The sequence below is a fragment of the Podarcis filfolensis genome (genome assembly GCF_964270895.1).
Source record: "Podarcis filfolensis genome assembly, chromosome: 6".
Classification (NCBI taxonomy): domain Eukaryota; kingdom Metazoa; phylum Chordata; class Lepidosauria; order Squamata; family Lacertidae; genus Podarcis; species Podarcis filfolensis.
Genome location: NC_139609.1, coordinates 80,438,291 through 80,456,353, shown reverse-complemented (window position 1 = coordinate 80,456,353; position 18,063 = coordinate 80,438,291). Strand labels below are relative to the sequence as shown.

Here is an 18,063-nt window from a genome sequence, read left to right as displayed (position 1 = left end):
CTCCAATCTTTTAAGGTTATCTGGAGTCCCAATTCTGACTTCTGGGGCACTAGCTACCTCTCCCAGTTTGGTGCCCTCTGCAAATTTGATAAGCTTCTCCCCAGTTCCTTCTTTTATAAAGATGTTGCCCAGGACAGAACCCTACAGCACCCCAGTATTGTTTCCTCTGACTGGCAGCATCTCTCAGGGTCTCAGGCAGAGGCGTTTCCTGATACCTGCTATCTAATCAACCATCTGAACTTTAAGAAGGCGCAGGAACACCGCAAGTCACCTCATACAAGGTCAGACCCTTTCTCCATCTTGCTCAGTACTGTCTACACTGACTGGCAGCAGCTACACTGACAGAGGTCTCTTCCAGCCCTACCTGGAGATGCCAGGAATTGAATCTGTGTCCTCTGGCATGCAAGGAATGTGCTTTACCTCTGTGCCACAGACCTTGCAAAACCAGGTGCTTTGCTTCTGACATCTAGTCCCTCCTAAGTACCAGGAAAGTACTTTAGCTGTCTCCAAAAACTGGACATGACCTTTGGGATGACTGTATGTCCTACTTTACAGAGGACAACCTTCTGTTTTGTGAGTTGTCAGGTCCAATTCAGGGTTGGACTAGATGATCCTTGGGCCCCTTCCAATTCTACGGTTCTATGAAACCCTAAAGAATGAGAGTGGCAGGGGCTTAGAAGTTGCCCATCAAGAGTTAGATAGCAGAATGAGCTAGCAAGTCTTCCTGACTGTGGTAAGCTACATTTCTCTTAAAATGATATTAATTCTTTCTAATTTGCCTGTGCTGGTTTGTAGGCTTATAAATGAGCATATGCAGACTGTTGTTCTCTTTGGGAGGAAATGATGCATAAGTGACCGTCCTAATGGCCCATTGGGTTTCTTCTTCTCCTTTGAACAGCAGACTTCAAGGCATCTCACAAGCTGTCCTTGAAAGTCCTCTCGCTTTCAGATCAATTTCTCACATGTTAAGGGAAAGGGAGAAGTGCAGTTTGAGAAAGACATGCCCCCAGCTGCACTGCTGTGGACTCCAGGCCTGATTTAATATAGAATGATAGAATCTTCAAGATAGAAGGGACTCAAGGCCACCCATCCTCTGCTTAACAACCTCCAAGGAAAGAGAGTCCACCACCTCTTATGGAAGTCTGTTCCACTGCCAAACAGCTCTTACTGTCAGAAAGTTTTTCTGAATGCTTGGTCGGAATCTCCTTTCTTGCAACTTGAAGCCATTGGTTCGAGTCCTAGCCTCCAGAGCAGGAGAAAACAAGCAAGGCAGAATATACTGGTACTATTACTTCCCTTAATCTGGACACTATATATCTGTTGATGCATTCACCCTTTTTTTTTTCAAAACCAAAAAATCCCTATTCATTTTCTAACATAAGCCTATTACACAGATTACCTAAATTAAAATATATCTAATTGCTCTAGGCTTCCCTTTGCTATATGTAAATACAACGCAATTAACAAATTATATTATAAATGATATTATAGGTTCCCATATACCCCCCCACTCCCCTTCACCCATGTGTGATCTCAATATTTTACTTCTTCCATCTTGTTGTGTTGTTATAATTTAATAATTATTCAATTGATTCTATTATTATTTTCTTGCTTACCCCTGCACGTTTTACACATTCTCTATTAATATTTCAATTCCGGAACCATATTTTTTTGGTGCTGCATCACACTGCGGATTCATGTCAAGCTTGTGGTCCACCAAGACCCCTGTTTTTTTTTTGTCTTCCAACCCATTTCTTATCAGTGAAAAATTTCACTGTGGTGTGAGCATTCTGTGAAGTGAGGGTGCTCCTTGAGTTGGTGGTCTATCCTCTGTGGGGGGCTGTACCATGCGTGCAGCTGAGTCGTGTTGCCATCATGGCCTACCTGAATGTTCTGAATGTTCCAATCATAGCTGTCAACGTTTCCCTTTTTTTAAGGGAAATTCCCTTATTCCGAATAGGATTCCTCACAAGAAAAGGGTAAAGTTGACAGCTATGGACACGGGTGGTGCTGTGGGTTAAACCACAGAGCCTAGGACTTGCCGATCAGAAGGTCGGTGGTTTGAATCCCCGCAACGGGGTGAGCTCCCGTTGCTCGGTCCCTGCTCCTGCCAACCTAGCAGTTTGAAAGCACATCAAAATGCAAGTAGATAAATAGGTACTGCTCTGGCAGGAAGGTAAACGGCGTTTCCGTGCGCTGCTCTGGTTCACCAGAAGTGGCTTAGTCATGCTGGCCACATGACCTGGAAGCTGTACACCGGCTCCCTTGGCCATTAAAGCGAGATGAGCGCCACAACCCCAGAGTCGGCCACAACGGGACCTACTGGTCAGGGGTCCCTTTATGGTTCCAATATCCCCACTGAATGCGAGGAAGAATTCTGGGTGCCTAAAGAATACAATCTCTGTTACTCCTCTGAAGCACCCACAGCTTCACCTCTCATACCTGCCCCTCCCCCCAATCTTTCCCACTCCAACCTTCCTACAAGCAAAATATGTGTTTCCCTCTTTGTTTTTGTTTCTCTCTGGAGGATTGTTATGACTTTTTTGGAAACCTGAAGGAAGATGTTTACTTCCCAGAAGTCAGTCTTGGTTTCTGCTCCACCTCATCAAGCAAGGGGAATAGACTGAGCAAATACCATCAGCGAAGTCTCAGATTCTTACGCTTAATCTGGAGTTTCCTTTTGGTTCCAGGAGCTGGTTTTATAAAACAGGAAGTTCTGCGGTCCTAAAAGGGAAGAGAAATGCTGCTCAGCAAATCTCTAATTAAACTCCTTCGCAGGGAAAAAACAGCAAGCTTTCCTTTCTCGTTATTTCTTTTGTTCCTGAGCACAACAAGAAGGATTTTTTTCTCACCCTCAAGAACAAAAAATCCCCACCTTATTCTAATATACAAAGAAGAAGAAGAAAAGAAACCTTTTGCTAATTATTCTGTTTTTTCAGAACTATGGATTTCCAAACATATGTCCTATTAACATAGGAGCATAAAATGCTGTGTTATGGCAAGCCTGATTGCTTGCCTGTCTAACTTGAGATCTAATGATGGCCATATTCACACCATGCATTTAAAGCACTATGAAACCACACTATAAACACTCATGGCTTCTCCCTGAAGAGTCCTGGGAGCTGTAGTTTGTTCAGGGTGCTGGGAGTTGTTAGGAGGCCTCTGTTCCCTTCACAGAACTACAGTTCCCAGAGTTCCCTGTGAAGAGTGACTGAAAATTGTATATCTGTGTGGGGAATATTGTCCTGGTGAATATTGTCACCGAAATGTGACTGCCAGCATTCATTGGTGTATGTCCCCAAAACAGATAACATATCCATTTTAAAATTTCGTTATATTGTGCTTATTCATCCTGGGATGTGTCAAGCATAAAAACTGAACATCTTGGGAAGTAATAGGACCACTCTATTCTGCTTTGGTCAGACCACACCTGGAATACTGTGTCCAGTTCTGGGCATCACAATTTAAGAAGGATATTGACAAGCCGGAATATGTGCAGAGGAAGGCGACCAAGGGTCTGGAAACCAAGCCTTATCAGGAACAGTTGAGGGAATTAAGTATGTTTAACCTGGAAAGAGGAGACTGAAAGGAGATAGGTAAAGGTAAAGGGACCCCTGACCATTAGGTCCAGTTGTGGCCGACTCTGGGGTTGCGGTGCTCATCTCGCTTTATTGGCCGAGGGAGCCAGCGTACAGCTTCCGGGTCATGTGGCCAGCATGACTAAGCCGCTTCTGGTGAACCAGAGCAGCACACGGAAACACCGTTTACCTTCCTGCTGGAGCGGTACCTATTTATCTACTTGCACTTTGACGTGCTTTCGAACTGCTAGGTTGGCAGGAGCAGGGACCGAACAACGGGAGCTCACCCTGTCGCAGGGATTCGAACCGCCGACCTTCTGATCGGCAAGCCCTAGGCTCTGTGGTTTAACCCACAGCGCACCCGCGTCCCTTGGAGATATGGTAGCTATCTTCAAATATCTTAAGGGTTGACATAAGGAGTGTGGAGCAGCAAACCTTTTTTCTCCTGCTCTGGAGAGTAGGACTCAAACCAATGGATTCAGATTACAGGAATGGAGATTCCGACTAAACATCAGGAAGAACTTTCTGACGCTAAGAGCTGTTCGACAGTGGAACGGTCTCCCTTGGGAGCTGGTGGACTCTCCTCCCTTGGAGGTTTGTAAGCAAAGGTTGAATGACCATCTTTAGCTGAGACTCCTGCATCGCAGGGGGTTGGGCTAGATGACCTTGAGGATCCCTTCCCACTCCACAGTTTTTTGATTTGATGATTTGATGACACCCTAGATCTGTGCAGGACCCTCCCCAGACCACACCCCTCACTGGTCCAATTTGCAACCCAACTGCTTATGGCTGGCTGGAATCTGATAGTGCCTCTTGCTTGTTTGGAGCGAGAATAGAGAGGAGCATGAGAGTGTTTGCAGAACCCAGCACACTGTGCAAAGGAACACATTTGCGTTCAGTGCCCTGCCCACCCTCGGCATGTGGCCCAGGAAGGTAGTCCAGAAGCAAAAGTGGCCTTCAGACTGGGAAAGCTTCAGTAGAACTAATCCATTTCATAAACCTTTTCTTCACTTTAGCATACATTGCTTGGCCAGTTCCAATTTCTGTACAGCTTCACGTTTTTAAATATTTAAGGAAGTTCTAGAAAATATTTTTATTAATTGTTGTTGTTGTTATGATGGTGATGAATTGTGGTTCAACAACATCTGGAGGACCATAGGTTCTCTATCCCCGACTTGTGATATTCTGATTCAAGTAGTAGCTTGATGTAATGGCACTGTCTCTGAACATGCAGGCTGCATTAAACTGTCATATTCATCATTTGTGCTTGACAGTTTAATGTAACCTGCATGTTCAGAGACAGTACCTGGTGCTGAGAGCAAGCGGCGGCGGGTAGCTAACACACCAACACATCCTGCTTAAATTCTTCCTGCAGGGATTTGGTTGGCTACCATTGGCCAAGCTGGTTGGGTATGATGCAGCATCTGAAACTCCTACTGGTCTAGGCGCATTTTGCGATAGGGGATTTCATTAGCACGAGCAGTTTCTGAGCTGTGGGTGCAGTACTGCGCCTAATATTTCAGATTAAAACTGCAGAGTAGAAGGAAATGAGGACCTTTTCCTGCCTCCCCACTTCCAGCCACTTTCTGAAGACTGGAGAAGAGACCCTCTTAAGAATATTAGGGGGTGGGCAGGGGAAGGACTAGAGCACGTGAAAAATGAACATAATATTTTAGCTGCAGTTCATTCATTTTCAGCTTTGTATTCTTGTTATAAAAAAGCGCACCTAGACATTCCGTTGTTGCACCCATAACCTAGATTTAAGGTGCCATTTAGCTCCTAGCTTTCATAACTCAGTTTCTAACACTGGACTGATGGGATGTGACGAAGCCCATCAACATCTAGAAGGACACAGCGTTCCCATCTCTGCCCTCAGTGCCATGGCTCTGAGAGACCAGCTTCCTTTCCTATCATCCTTTAGCTTCCTCCATACAAAACTTTATCCTCAATCAGCATATTAGCACCAGAGCTTTGGGGGCTGGGCTGGAAGGGCAATGGGTACAGCAGGGACATTTCCGACCAACATTGTGCCTTGAATTGTGTGGCCAGTTCAGTCTGTGCTGGACTTGCTCTGCTATGGCAACTCTTTGATGAGAAGTCTATCAACGGCTATAAGTCACGAGAGTCAAAAATAGAACATCTGCCTTTAATAACTAGAGTGCGGAAGTTGCGGCTCTCCTGATGTTATGGGACAACTACTCCCATCATCCTTGACCATTGGCCCAGCCAAGGGGCTGATGGGAACTGGAATCAGACAACATCTGGAGGGCCACAGGTTCTTCATCCCAGCTTTAGAGACAGTGTACCTCTTTTGATTGCCAGATGGTGTAGACCAGGCATGTTCAACCGGTCGATCGCGATTTACCGGTCAACTGCTGGCTGTCACTGGTCGATCCTGGTCTAAAAAAGCTCAACAACTCTGGTCAATCCAATGGGTAGATCACTGCCAGGTTATTTATAGTGGGAGTTGATCTTGGAAGTAGGACACCCCTGGTGTAGACAAACAGGGCATGTATTTCTCCATCATTGCTTCGCTTGCAGGCTTCCCAGGGAAAGACTATGGTGGAAATACTATGCTGGACAAGACAGACCTTGGGAATGATCCAGGAAGCAGAGCTTCTTTTTCTAAGTCAGTGGGCAAGTGGCCAGTGGAAGTCCAGCTCATTGCATTAAATTACAAGGCTCGGCAGAGGTGTGTTTTGAGTAGCTGCTCCACAATTACAGAGGCCCTCATGGAAGTTCACCAAAGTAACTCCAGGATGCAATCCAAGTTATGTATTTTTTCCCAACTGAGCTGGCGTTTGATGAACTGGCTAAGCAATCCTCAAAAGTACTAATTTCTTTTTTTTTTCCTGCAGGGAAGGATATCCAGCCCAAAATTAACACTTCCTTTTACTGCACTAAGCAGAAGTAATGCTGGTGTAACTCAGAATGCTTATGTGGCCTGCTTGCTATAAAAATCGAGGCCTGACGCTCCAGAAAACTTCTGCTCTGGAGAGTAGGATCCAGACCAGTGGATTCAAGCTTCAGGCCTCAGGTTTTATAGTTAAGATTCCTGCATTGCAGGGGGTTGGACTAGATCACCCTCAGGGATCCCTTCCAACTCTACAATTCTATGCCAAGAGTTGTTAGCAAGCAACACACCTGCATACCCCACTTCCCAAAGCACCCTTCCCACTAGCGCAATTCCAAAATGCATAAATTTCACCAGGATATCATGGAAATCCTTCCACTTGTGCAACCTACTAAAAGCTGTGAATTATTTTCCAAGGGAAATGGCAGAGGTCCCGTTGTCAGAGTGTCTAGACAAAGCACTAATATCCGGCAAAAAACGCTCATCGGGGGAAGGGATTGCATAATGTAAGTTATAGGAGGAAAAAAATATAAGGCATGGCAGCTTTTGTCTTCAGGCCAGGGGCAAGCTGGCTCCAAAGGGAGAAAAGCAAGGTAGCAAGGCTAAATCCTTGATTGGGTGACCTTGGGCCATTCAGTGTTTTTCAGCTTCACCTACCCCTCAGGGTTATGAGGAAAAAATGGAGAGAATAACTTTGTACAGCACCTTACACTCTTTGGAAGAAAGGTGGGATACAATTGCTACAATTAATAAAGGGCAGGGGTATCAGGATCTTTGGAAGACGACCCTATAGCTGAGACTTCATATAGGGAAGGCAAGGTCACCCACTGTCTGTCCTCCCTATGTTTCAGTGAAGAGGAGTTTCATAAGATGGACATTTAACCAAAGACCGGGAATGGTCACTTTCCTGAGCTGGACATGCAATGCCACCTTTGATGGCTCTTGTCTATTCAAATGTTAGCTTACATCAGTACAATACCTCAAAATGACTATCAAGGAACAGCGCACAATGGGTAGGCTTTCCTGAATAAGTTGTTTACTAACGTGGCGCTCAATGTATTTGGCAAGTTCTCTTGTTCCAGCCTTACTGAAATGAGTAAGAAACGCATAGGAGTTTTTTCAGTCATTACTTCCTAGCTGTGGATTGTTCACCCTGTTTTTATAACAGAACAAGTTAGCAGAGACTTGGGTTAGTCAAGACTAACTTGTAGGGATTTAACCACAGCTAACTTCTGCAGCCTTAAAGCATGCGATTTTACACTGGAATACAAGTCACCAGAAAGCAGAGTAACAGCACAAGACCAGATTATAAATTAACCATTTTATTGAATATCAATAAATTGTATATAATTATATATAAAAAAGTTTTGAATCAGTATAAAATCGTGGCACAAAAATATATAAATACCAGTGTACCTTTGAAATGTAAACATACCCTTTTCTCTTTTTTTTTCTTCCTGTTGTTTATGATGTGGAAACAATGTACAAAAGAAAGATGCATTCAGGAGGCACCTGTCAATAACCATAAATAGTTCTTTTGGCACACACCTGTCAATGGGCAGCCTCTCTACACAGGCTGCTATTGTATCGCCTGACAAGTGCCTGCTATTAGTCACAGTTCTTTTGAAAAGCAGTTGTTAAAAGAAGTCATATTAACAGGTGCTTGAGTGCATAGCTGCTCTGTAAACAGGAGTCTTGTTTGAAATGGCTACCCAGTGCCTTCTATAGACATTGTTAATCTTTGAGGCATTGCAAATTATCATTGTGCTGGTGGGGGAAGCAGCTGCCTCAGAGCTAATGCAATACTGTATTACTGCATAGTTACACCTTCTTGGGAGGGTGTGTTGGGGGGGGGGTATATACAACGCTTAGAGCAAGAGAGAATTGAGTGGGGGTTGTTGGGAACACTTTGCTTTTGTCCTCCCTGAGAGGCATATCAATTCAGGGTCAACAGTTAACAGCAGATTATTTTTTCTTCCCCCAACACCCCCAGAAATAAAAATGAAAAAATACTGTGGTCCTTCAGGCCAGCTAGGTGTAAGGCTCAATACTGGGAGATGCTGAGCACTTTCTGAACAGTCCTTACACTAATAAAACATCAGAATGCTTGTTGTTTTTGCAAACCAGCTTCACTCTGCCTAAACCAAGAAGCATTCTGCCATGGCCAGGGAGTGCGGAACCAGACTTTTAAAACCAAAGGAAAGAGGGAGAAATATTCTGAATGTCACTGCGAGGCCTGAAGCAGGTAGAAGACAAGTTTTGCCCTGGCAGCTGAACTCAAATGGGAAAAACTATATTCCTAGAGGCGCTAGTTACAATATATGCATTGGCATGGAGGAGAGTCTGTAGCATTTTTCTTCTTCTTCTTTTCCCAAGATGCAAGAGGGAAGATCTCTCAGCGCGCCCCAGTGCAGCCAGTTTCTTCATGTTTGTGGAGAAGTGACATTCTGGAGAAAGTCCGGGAGCAGGTTTTGCACTGGTACTTCTTGACATCCGAGTGAGTCTGCAGGTGGGCGCGGAGGTTGGAGCGGTCAGCAAAGGCCCTGTTGCAGTGTGTGCAGGAAAACGGTTTCTCGCCTATGGAGACAAAAGTAGAAGGGAACGTTAAACCCGAAGCTCCAAGACTGGCCCATGCACCTGCAAGTTTAATGGTTTGAAGAAACAGGTAACAAGAAGCCAAGCTAATGTATATTTAAATGAGGTATGCAGGATCAAACAGGTAAGAAAGAGTCAACCCATTTGTAAGCAGGTTGAAGCAGATGGAAATTAGTTCCTACCAATTTCGTTGGAATTTATTTCAATTTAAATGGCTTCAAGATCAGGTGTTAGGAGGAGAGCGTCATTGGAAGCTAAACACTTCTCAGCCCCTGACAGCCCCAGGGGACAAATACTTCTCTCTCCCATTGGCTAGATTTTGACCATGGATGGGACTTCAGTTTCAGTAAATTTACAAATTGATCCAGGAAGTAAGCTCTATAAACCATAGCAAGACTTAACTTTGAGTAAACATGCAGAGCAGTGGGCATTTGCTCCAGCAGGTAAGTCATTCAGAAGTCTCGTTTGACAGACTAAAAATAATAAATAATTCTGCATCGTGCAACATGCAAATTATCTCATCTGTTGGCTCACTGTGAGCTGTGCAAACCCAAAGCACTAATTGCATCAGTCTGGCCGCCCTGGAAGCTTCACAGATCCAAGTATAGCTATATCCTTCCCAGAGCGGCTTCCCTGCCTCTCCACTCCTTCCTTCCCTCCACCCGCCCCCCCCCCCAGGCCCTGCACCATCCGCTTCAAACTCTTCCATGCTGAAAAGACTAAACAGGATGAATTCCTGTCAGAGAAGTTCTTTTGGAACTAACAAACAGGCGTGCTCAATTTGGGAAAAAAGCACAATTAAGTCTTTCTGGCTTCCTTCAGGCAACATCTTTAGAACCTCTAAGAGGGTGTGAAATCAGCACCAAGTAACAATTAAACCATCCCGGCAACAGGCACAATGGCCGGCTTGGAGGGAGATGCATTGTGAATGTGATACTCCTTGGATTAAAAGCTAAAAGAGCTTCCACAGCCTGGCAGCTGTGGAGTCTGGTGTTCAGCCTGGGGCGATACAGTAACAGGTGCACCAGGGGGGAAAGCAGCATGGCTACATTAAAAGCACCTGCCTGGGCTGACCAGTCACCTCTCTCTCTCTCCCCTCCCCCCTCCTTTCCAAGGTACTTCCCGCCTCCTCCAGCAGTTACCCATTAGTGGAACAATGCAAATCAACAAGGCCTGGAATGATGCATCCCAACAGCACCTTTTGTGCAGGGAGGCAAGTTTATTTCTCCTTGAACAGGAGGATTTGTGTGCCAGAGGGAAGCCCTCTGGGATGAGAGCTGTGTTCAAATGAAGCAATTAAAAGCACTATTCTCCCCTCCACAACCCCCCTGAGCAACACCTCGCTCATCCTTGGAATACAGGGAGCTATAGAGAAGGTGGGGGTAAGGAAGGAAATGCCTCCTGCTTAAACCCCCAAGGAGAGTATTTCATTAGAGCCCATCCCCAGCCTCTGTGTTGACATTACACATGCCTGCAGCGTTGGACTGCAGAGGCTCTCTGGTGCAAAGCCCTTTCCAGTCAGAGTGCCCCTTTGTGCAAGAGTGACTCAAGGATAGTGCACATGACTGAGCAGCCTGCTGAGCCGACAGAGTGGGTGTGCATGCCAAGTTTGCGGGCGCAGTAGCGTGATATGGATCACTTCCTCACTGCCACGGGCCCAGAGCACAGTGCACACTGCACTGTGCCAGGATGAGCCACATGGAAAGAGAAGGAAAGGGAGGAGGGATTGGGGTACATGCTGGACTAATCAGATAATTGCTTCACTGTGTGGAGTTGGAATAAAAGCAACCAACAATCTGCCACAAACAGGAGCCCCCAATGTGCAAATCTGCTCTCATGCATTGTTTGCAAATAGGGAACTGAATTTGGGAGGGATTGCAGGTGGATTTTGCTCAGAAATGTTGGTTAGCAAGTAATTTTTTTTCAGAGAGAGAGAATCCCTTATCTCCTAGATAAGCTGCATGCAGTGTTGACTTGAATCAGGTTGGAAGCAATGGGGAGAGGAGGAGGAGGGGTCTGGGGTGAGAGAAGAGATAAGAGTGACCAGAAACAAACAGAAGAATGGCTTTACCAGTGTGCGTTCTGATGTGGCCCTGCAGGAGCCAAGGCCTGGAGAAGGCTTTGCCGCAAATTTTACACACGCAGGGCAGGGTATGGCTTCGGATGTGCATCTTGAGAGCTCCCAGGCTCACGTACTCCTTCTCACAGTTTTTGCAGCTGAAAGATTTCCTGGCTTGGGAGTCGCAGTGCAATTGTCTGTGCTTGGAAAGGCCTGCAAAGGTGGAGTAGGACTTGTTGCATTGGCTGCAGTGGAATTTCTCCGCTTCGGTGGCAGAAGAAGCTGGGCTGGGCGGGTCAGAGGTCGTCTTGCCATCCTCCTCTTCGCTGGAGGTCAGGTCCAGAGGTTTGGAGCCAGGGCTGGGCGGAGAAGTGGCACTTTTCTTGTACTCCGGCTCAGAGGTGAAGAAATTGGAGAGCAGCCCTGTGTCCCATACAAGTGGAGGGTAGTAGGAACCAGCACTCAGCAGATCAGGCTGGGGGATGACTGAGATGGGGTACTTCTCATAAAAACACGGGGAGACGATCACTGCAAAGAGATTTTTTTTTAAGCCAATGGTTATAAAGTGAGCATGCAGCACTGGAGACAACTTAGGCAGGTACTGGATCCTTCCTCATCCACAACATTCCCCACCCTCCATGAATCAGAACTGTAGAGTTGGAAGGGACCCTGAGGATAGTCTACTAGTCCTGGCAATGCAGGAATATGCAGCTGTCCCACACCAGGATCGAACCTGTAACCTTGCCGCCATGAGCACCACACTCTAGCCAACTGAGCTATTTGATGGCTTAGCTCTCCCAGCTCCACCTGTTTTCCAGTGCTTGGAAAACAAAACCAACTTTCTTCAAGGTATATGACAGCGTCACAACTAGGTTACTCACACAGCATGAATCAGAAGCAAGCAATAAACTCTCAAGTCGCCTAAGAAGCACCAGCATCACTAGGTTTGCACCAGGGCTAGGGCAGCTGTGGCCTACAGTGGTTGTTGAGACTCCCATCTCCCATCAACCCCAGCCACCATAACTTTATACTCAGGGGCGATGGGAGCTGTAGTCCAGCAGGTCCTCCCTCCCCGGTCTAGAACTTAACCGCGCTGTTCTAAACAAGTCTCCACACCGTGTCCAACGGGACTGACTCCCAGCCAACTGCAGAAAGTTACCGCCAAACCTTGGAGACGTGAAAGAGCCGAAAGACCAGTTAACATCTCCCTGCCATAGCAGCGGATTCAGCTCTGCGTCGCGGGCGCTCATCTGCCCCCAACAGGATATACCGCTTAAGTTTTAGCGATCGACCCATCCATGCTTAACCCTGAAGCAACCCGGGAACCCACCGAGCGCACGGATGACCCGAGGCTCACGCCCTCTCCGAGCGTCCACGTGCGCCCGCCCGCCCTGGGCACACCAAATTGCGCCTGGCAGTCCCCCCCCCCCGTCCCCCAAACCGGCTCAGCGCTCAGCGCCATCCCTCCTCCTTCTGGCCCATCCCTTCCCCACCCGGTGCAGCGCGCCTACCAGTCTGGCTTTCCAGTTCGCTGTAATTGGGCTTCTTGCTGGCCGAGAAATGCTTCTTCACCAGGAAAGAGCGCGGCATCTTGCTGGGGTGTCTGGCGGCGCCGAGGCGGCTCCAATCCAAGCACTGTGGAGGTCGGGAGTGGCGATGCCCTCGGTGCGTTTCTAAAGGGAGACTGCAAAAGAAACTATACCTCGACGCGACCAGTCGGCGTGCTGCGAGCTAAGCGGCCAAAGCGCCAGCGCCACCGGCTAAATATGGGCCGGGCGGCAGGGGGCGAGGCGGATCCGCCCCCCGGTGTCACTTGGCAGCCAATGGGCAGAGGCAGGGAGGGGTCCGGAGGCTCGCCTCTTTCTAGCAGGTGTTCCCCGAGCGAAGCGCACTGGCTAGGATCGGGGTCCGTCGCAGCAGCGGGACGCTTGAGGCAGAGAGAAGCAGGCAAAAAGGGGGCTGATCCAGCCAAGATGTGGGTTTGGCTCATGAAAGCGAGAAAAGAGACACCCGGGGAATTGTTAGGGTGACAAGATAGGCCGGTGTGGCGCAAGCTTTCATGGCCGTCGGGGATGCTTTTGCGGGGGGGGGCGGGGAGGAATAAACGCCACTGATTTCACTGAGACCTACAGTTAAGTAATAAGCGTGCCTGGTATTTGCAGCATTGGCTACACCCGTTTATTCCGAAGAACATCCAACCTAACGGCGCTTTCAGCCGGAGGCCCACGGAACTTAAGAGAACTTACTTCTGAGCAGGCGCGGCTCGGAAGCAGATGTTAGGGCGCTGCCTGTGCCAGTGGCGTAGCGTGGGGGGTGCAGGGGGGGCGGGCCGCACCGGGCGCAACATCTGGGGTTAGGGCAAATCCATGGGTTAGGGGGCGCAAATCCACGGGTTAGGGGGCGCAAATTACTTGCCTTGCCCCGGGTGCTGACAACCCACGCTACGCCACTGGCCTGTGCTAACCCTACCCAGGGGCTGTGCGTCAACAGTTTGCAGTTTTTCCTCCCTTGGGTAGTGTGTGATGGGGGCCGGGGGGGTTGCCATAAGAGAGGACACAGAAGTCCAATCCGCCCTATATTCTGGTAGTGGAATACTCAGAATATTCCGACAGCCTCTGGTGGTTGCAAGGAGCAAAGGGGTGACGTCCCCGGAGAGAGGCGTGCAAGCTGCAACTGCCTTTCCCCCTTCGCCTAATCCAAACCAAGGGCAATGAGGCTAGGCTACGGGTGAAGACGGGGAGAATTGAGAAACGCGCATCGTCCGCAGACTGGCTTGGCAACCATATTCACTTAGGGAGATCCGTCCAGGGGTGTGCGCGTAGATTCCGCTCCCCACTTTCCCAATCACCCCGTTTTTTCATCCAGCGCTGCCCGCTTCTGGCTACGGGCGTCTGCACCCGCTCCGCGCACTCCCTTGCAGTGATTTGGAGCCACGTGTTCCCGGCTTCCAGTTCCGGGCAGGCCCGCACGCGCCTGCCGCTTGCCACCTGCCTTCCCCTTCGCTCCGTCCGCATTCCAGAGCCTGTGCAGAGAGGCTCTTGCCAGAGGTGAGGAGGCGAGAGCTATGGCCTGGCTCCTTCGGCCTGTCCCCTCTTCCCCGGTCCAGAGCTTGCCTTTCCCTCCCACCGACAACTCTCAGGAGCCGTGTAGCTGCGTGGGTAGATCAGGACAGCAGTTTAAGCCAGGAGAGAAGCGGGGTACAAAGAAAATGCTGTTTCCTTTCCTGGCACCACGCCCTCCAAAATAACGCATCACTTCTTGCCCAGTACTGTATATGAAATCTCTGCGCACAGCTTTGAGTAGACCCGTGTTCCCAGGGGGAACTTCTGTACTGCCAGCTTCTGATCAAGACAAATAGTGAAGGTCTCGGTTTGGTTGGAACGTTTGACTTTGGACTTCACAGCCTCTGGTTATTTTAGGGTGGGATTCACATACAGGCAAATTCAGGTTGTTCGCCTAAAGTTTATTTAGTGCTTTTGCGCAACAAACAACCGGCCTCCCCCCCCCCCAACACGCCCTCAGGGCTCTTTGGTTGCTTCTAATCAACCTGCTTTCAGAACATGCCTTCTGATTTGTTTGCACAAAGGGGCTCCAGAAAACCTGCTTATTGAGCAACTGTTCTGATTAGTTTTCAAGGAGGTTCCTTGAAGTTGGCTATTTGATGAGTTTCAATTCAGAATTATTTATTTTTGCAGCGAGGTTAGATGATGTTACACCAATGCAAGTGCTAGTTCACACTTTCAAATGTACATTTTCTTTCTTTAAAAAGGTTTGATATTTAGGGAGAAATGGCTTTGTTGCACAAGACCTCCCAATCAACTATAATTGTGCAACCTGAGACAGCAAGTCAGTGTGATCGAATTCAGCTGAAAATGGTGACATCTTGGACGTGCCCAAAGCTTGGGGGGGGAGGTGTTATAGACACCGGATAACTTTTGAATACTCATTTTGATTTCTGTGCGGGGAGGTTACATTATATTGCATCAATAAATTGCTAAGCCACACTTCAGAGTGCATCTTAGCTCTGGAACCTGCAATTTGCCAGTGAAACTTCCCTGCAAAATAGCAATAGCCTGGTAGCACCTTCAGGGAGATGCACAAAAGTTTTTGCCTGTTTGATACAGCAGCATGCAGCCTCCCTGCAAACAAATCAGGATAAATGCTCAATAAACAGAGGACACCTGGGAACAACCTTTATTTCCTATCAAAAGGGACTGTTCATTTATTGAAACAACTCAGCACTAACTGTAAAAGATGTGCCAATGACATTTATGAAGCAGGGAACTTTTGGTTGCTTTCCGTAGTTCTTCCTCATTCTACTAGGACACCAGTGCCCTCTCCAGGAATCTCAGGAAATGCATCCTTTCAGCAAAGCCCAAGTAAATGGTCACATTGACACTGTGCATTTAAAGTACTGTACTATGATAACACTAACAGCCATGGCTCCCCGCTTCAAAGAATCCTGGGAACTGTGGTGTGCTAAGGTGCTAAGGGTGCTGAGAATTGCTAGGACAGCCCTGTTCCCCTCACACAGCGACAATGCTTAGAGTGGTTTAACAGTGAATCCCTCTTCCCAGGAAACCCTCTTCTCTGAACTGCCCACTGACTGCAAAGGAAACTGCAAATTGTTTGCAACATCACAATTCGTGCCTTTGAGAGTTCGGGTAACTTGTCCAGACAATGCATTCTCAGTGGCACCCAGCCCCTGACAGAGCATTTTAATGTTTTCAATGGAATGAAAAAGATGGTTCAGTTATTTGAGAAATAGACTTGTCTTGGAGCTTGAAAAGTGTACAGTTAGTAATTTCAGTGAGTCTGTTCTTTGTATGACTTAGTTTGTGGTGACCCTTTGTGGTTTAAGCAAGGCATGGACCTATTAAAATGCTTCTATTGCAGGAGCTAACGTAGGTTTCACTGGCTTGGTTTAGAAAGCAGTTAGTGTAAACAAAACAAACAAACAAAAAACGCTAATGCATTTTTCTAGCAGACAAGTCCTGAGAGCTTTATCAAAACCCAGTTACACTGCTATATCCCATCTAGAAAAAGTTCCTCTGAATCATTCAAGAGACGCAAAATGTAGGTCAGCCAACCACTTAATTCTGAGTTAGTTAATAACTAATCAATTAAATACACCTGTATTATCAAGTGTTCTGTTCTGGGTACTATTTGCTGGGAACCACAGGTAAGGAGAGCCCTGTTGCACTTGAGTCCTGCTTGCAGTCTTCTGATTTATTTATTTCAATTTATTAACTGCCCTTCACAAGAAGGTCCCTGGGTAGGTTACAGCAACAGAAAACACAGCATTAAAAGCAAATTAAAGCAAATTACAATCACAACTACAGAGGGTCCTAAAATACAGACAAGTGTATCCCAAGGGTCAAAAGCCAGGGTAAAGAGCTGCATCTTCAGCATATATTGAAAGAGCTGCAAGGAAAGTGCCAACTGCATTTCTGTGGGGAGGGAATTCCACAACCTGGGGACTACCACAGATAATGACTGGGTGTCTCTCTCTCACACACACCTGAACCTCTGAAAGTAGTGGAACCACCAAGAGGGGCCCCTTCTGTTGATCTTAACACTGTCTTTCCAATAGTTAGACCCCAAGTTGTTTAGGGCTTGAAACACATTGAATTGGTCATGAAAACCAACTGACAACCAGTGCAGCTGTTTTAAAATGGATTGTATCATATACGTTCTATGGGGAGCCCCAGCCAATGATCTGGCTGCCAAGTTCTGGACCAGTTGAATTTCTGAGTCAACTTCAAGAGCTCTCCCACATAGAGTGCATTGCAATAATCCAATTTGGAGTTGCCCATCCAGTCCAGCAACAGTGGCCGACCAGATGCCCTTGGGAAGCCTGCAAGTCAGACGTGGTTGTGACAGAATTCTGCCCACCTGCGATTCCCAGCAACGGGTATTCAGAGGCATGAGGGAGAATGTAGCCGTCATGGCTAGGAGCCGCTGATAAGAGAGAAGAAGGCAATGTCATCGGGATGGTAGCTTCTATTGTGCTAAAGTGTCCCAGAAATGAATACAATTAGCTGCAGTTAAAGGAGGTACACACTGGGCGGACAATGACAAGTGGTCGTAAAATGAGATAACTGTTGACTCAAAGGCTAAAGTTTGTTGGCTTGCTCTGAGCTGTTTAAACCTAAGTGCAGATATTTATAGGAGGGAGAGGGTGTTGGAGGAGGGCTCTAATTTAGCTTGGCAAGGAAGATGTATACCCTTTTGATATATCGCTGTAACACCAAAGCTGGAAGCTAGTCCTTAAATGTGAATAAGACACAACGTGACATTCAGTGGTTAAATTGAGCATTTGGGGATGCCTACAGGTGTGTGCATGTATATGTGGGACGTAATCTTGTGCAAGCAAGAAGCTCAGGTGACCTGCTCACCTTGATCAGGTGATTAAGGAAATTTTGGGTAGGGATGGAGATAACTTCATTGTAAAGAAACCTGTTTGGTGATGACGTTAGCCTCAGCAGAATCATGTGCCCTGAAGTGAATTGACCACCTGTAATCCAATCAACCTTGGACTAATCCCAGTAACAAAAAGAATGGGGAATAAAACTGTAGTCCACTTGTGCTAAGCTTGCACAACTGTGATCTCCTTGGAGGAAAAAGAAGATATAAATTAGCAGGTGATCACTACATCACTAGACTTCCAGGGCCAAGTTAAGACATATCTGTTCTTTCAGGCCTTTGGTGATGTTTGATTAAATTGTCCGAAGTTCAGTCCTTTTTTTCTGGGGGGCCGCAGGGGTATGCATACCCCTAAACATTTTGTAAATCTAGGTTTGGCCTCATTGAGGGGCAGTATTTCAATATGAGTAGGAAAATGAGAGTACCCCCTAAACATTTTTAAGGAAAAAAAGCACTGCCAAAGTTGCTATGGATTTCCTGCTGCACTTGTTGTTTATAATGATTTGTTGTTTTATAACGACTGTAGTTGTTTTGCTGTAGGTTTTATAATT

General features: G+C 47.0%; 1 protein-coding gene across 1 annotated transcript; it reads right to left on the bottom strand.

The window, feature by feature from the left end:
• Positions 1-7,738: 7,738 nt before the first annotated feature.
• Positions 7,739-13,365, bottom strand: SNAI1 (snail family transcriptional repressor 1). The gene is made up of 3 exons (XM_083621082.1): positions 12,598-13,365; positions 11,099-11,614; positions 7,739-9,009 (listed from the first exon to the last, which is right to left on the bottom strand). Exons 1-3 carry the CDS (start codon positions 12,674-12,676, stop codon positions 8,828-8,830), a joined length of 777 nt encoding a protein of 258 aa, XP_083477208.1. The 5' UTR covers positions 12,677-13,365; the 3' UTR covers positions 7,739-8,827.
• Between the last annotated feature and the right edge of the window lie 4,698 nt (positions 13,366-18,063).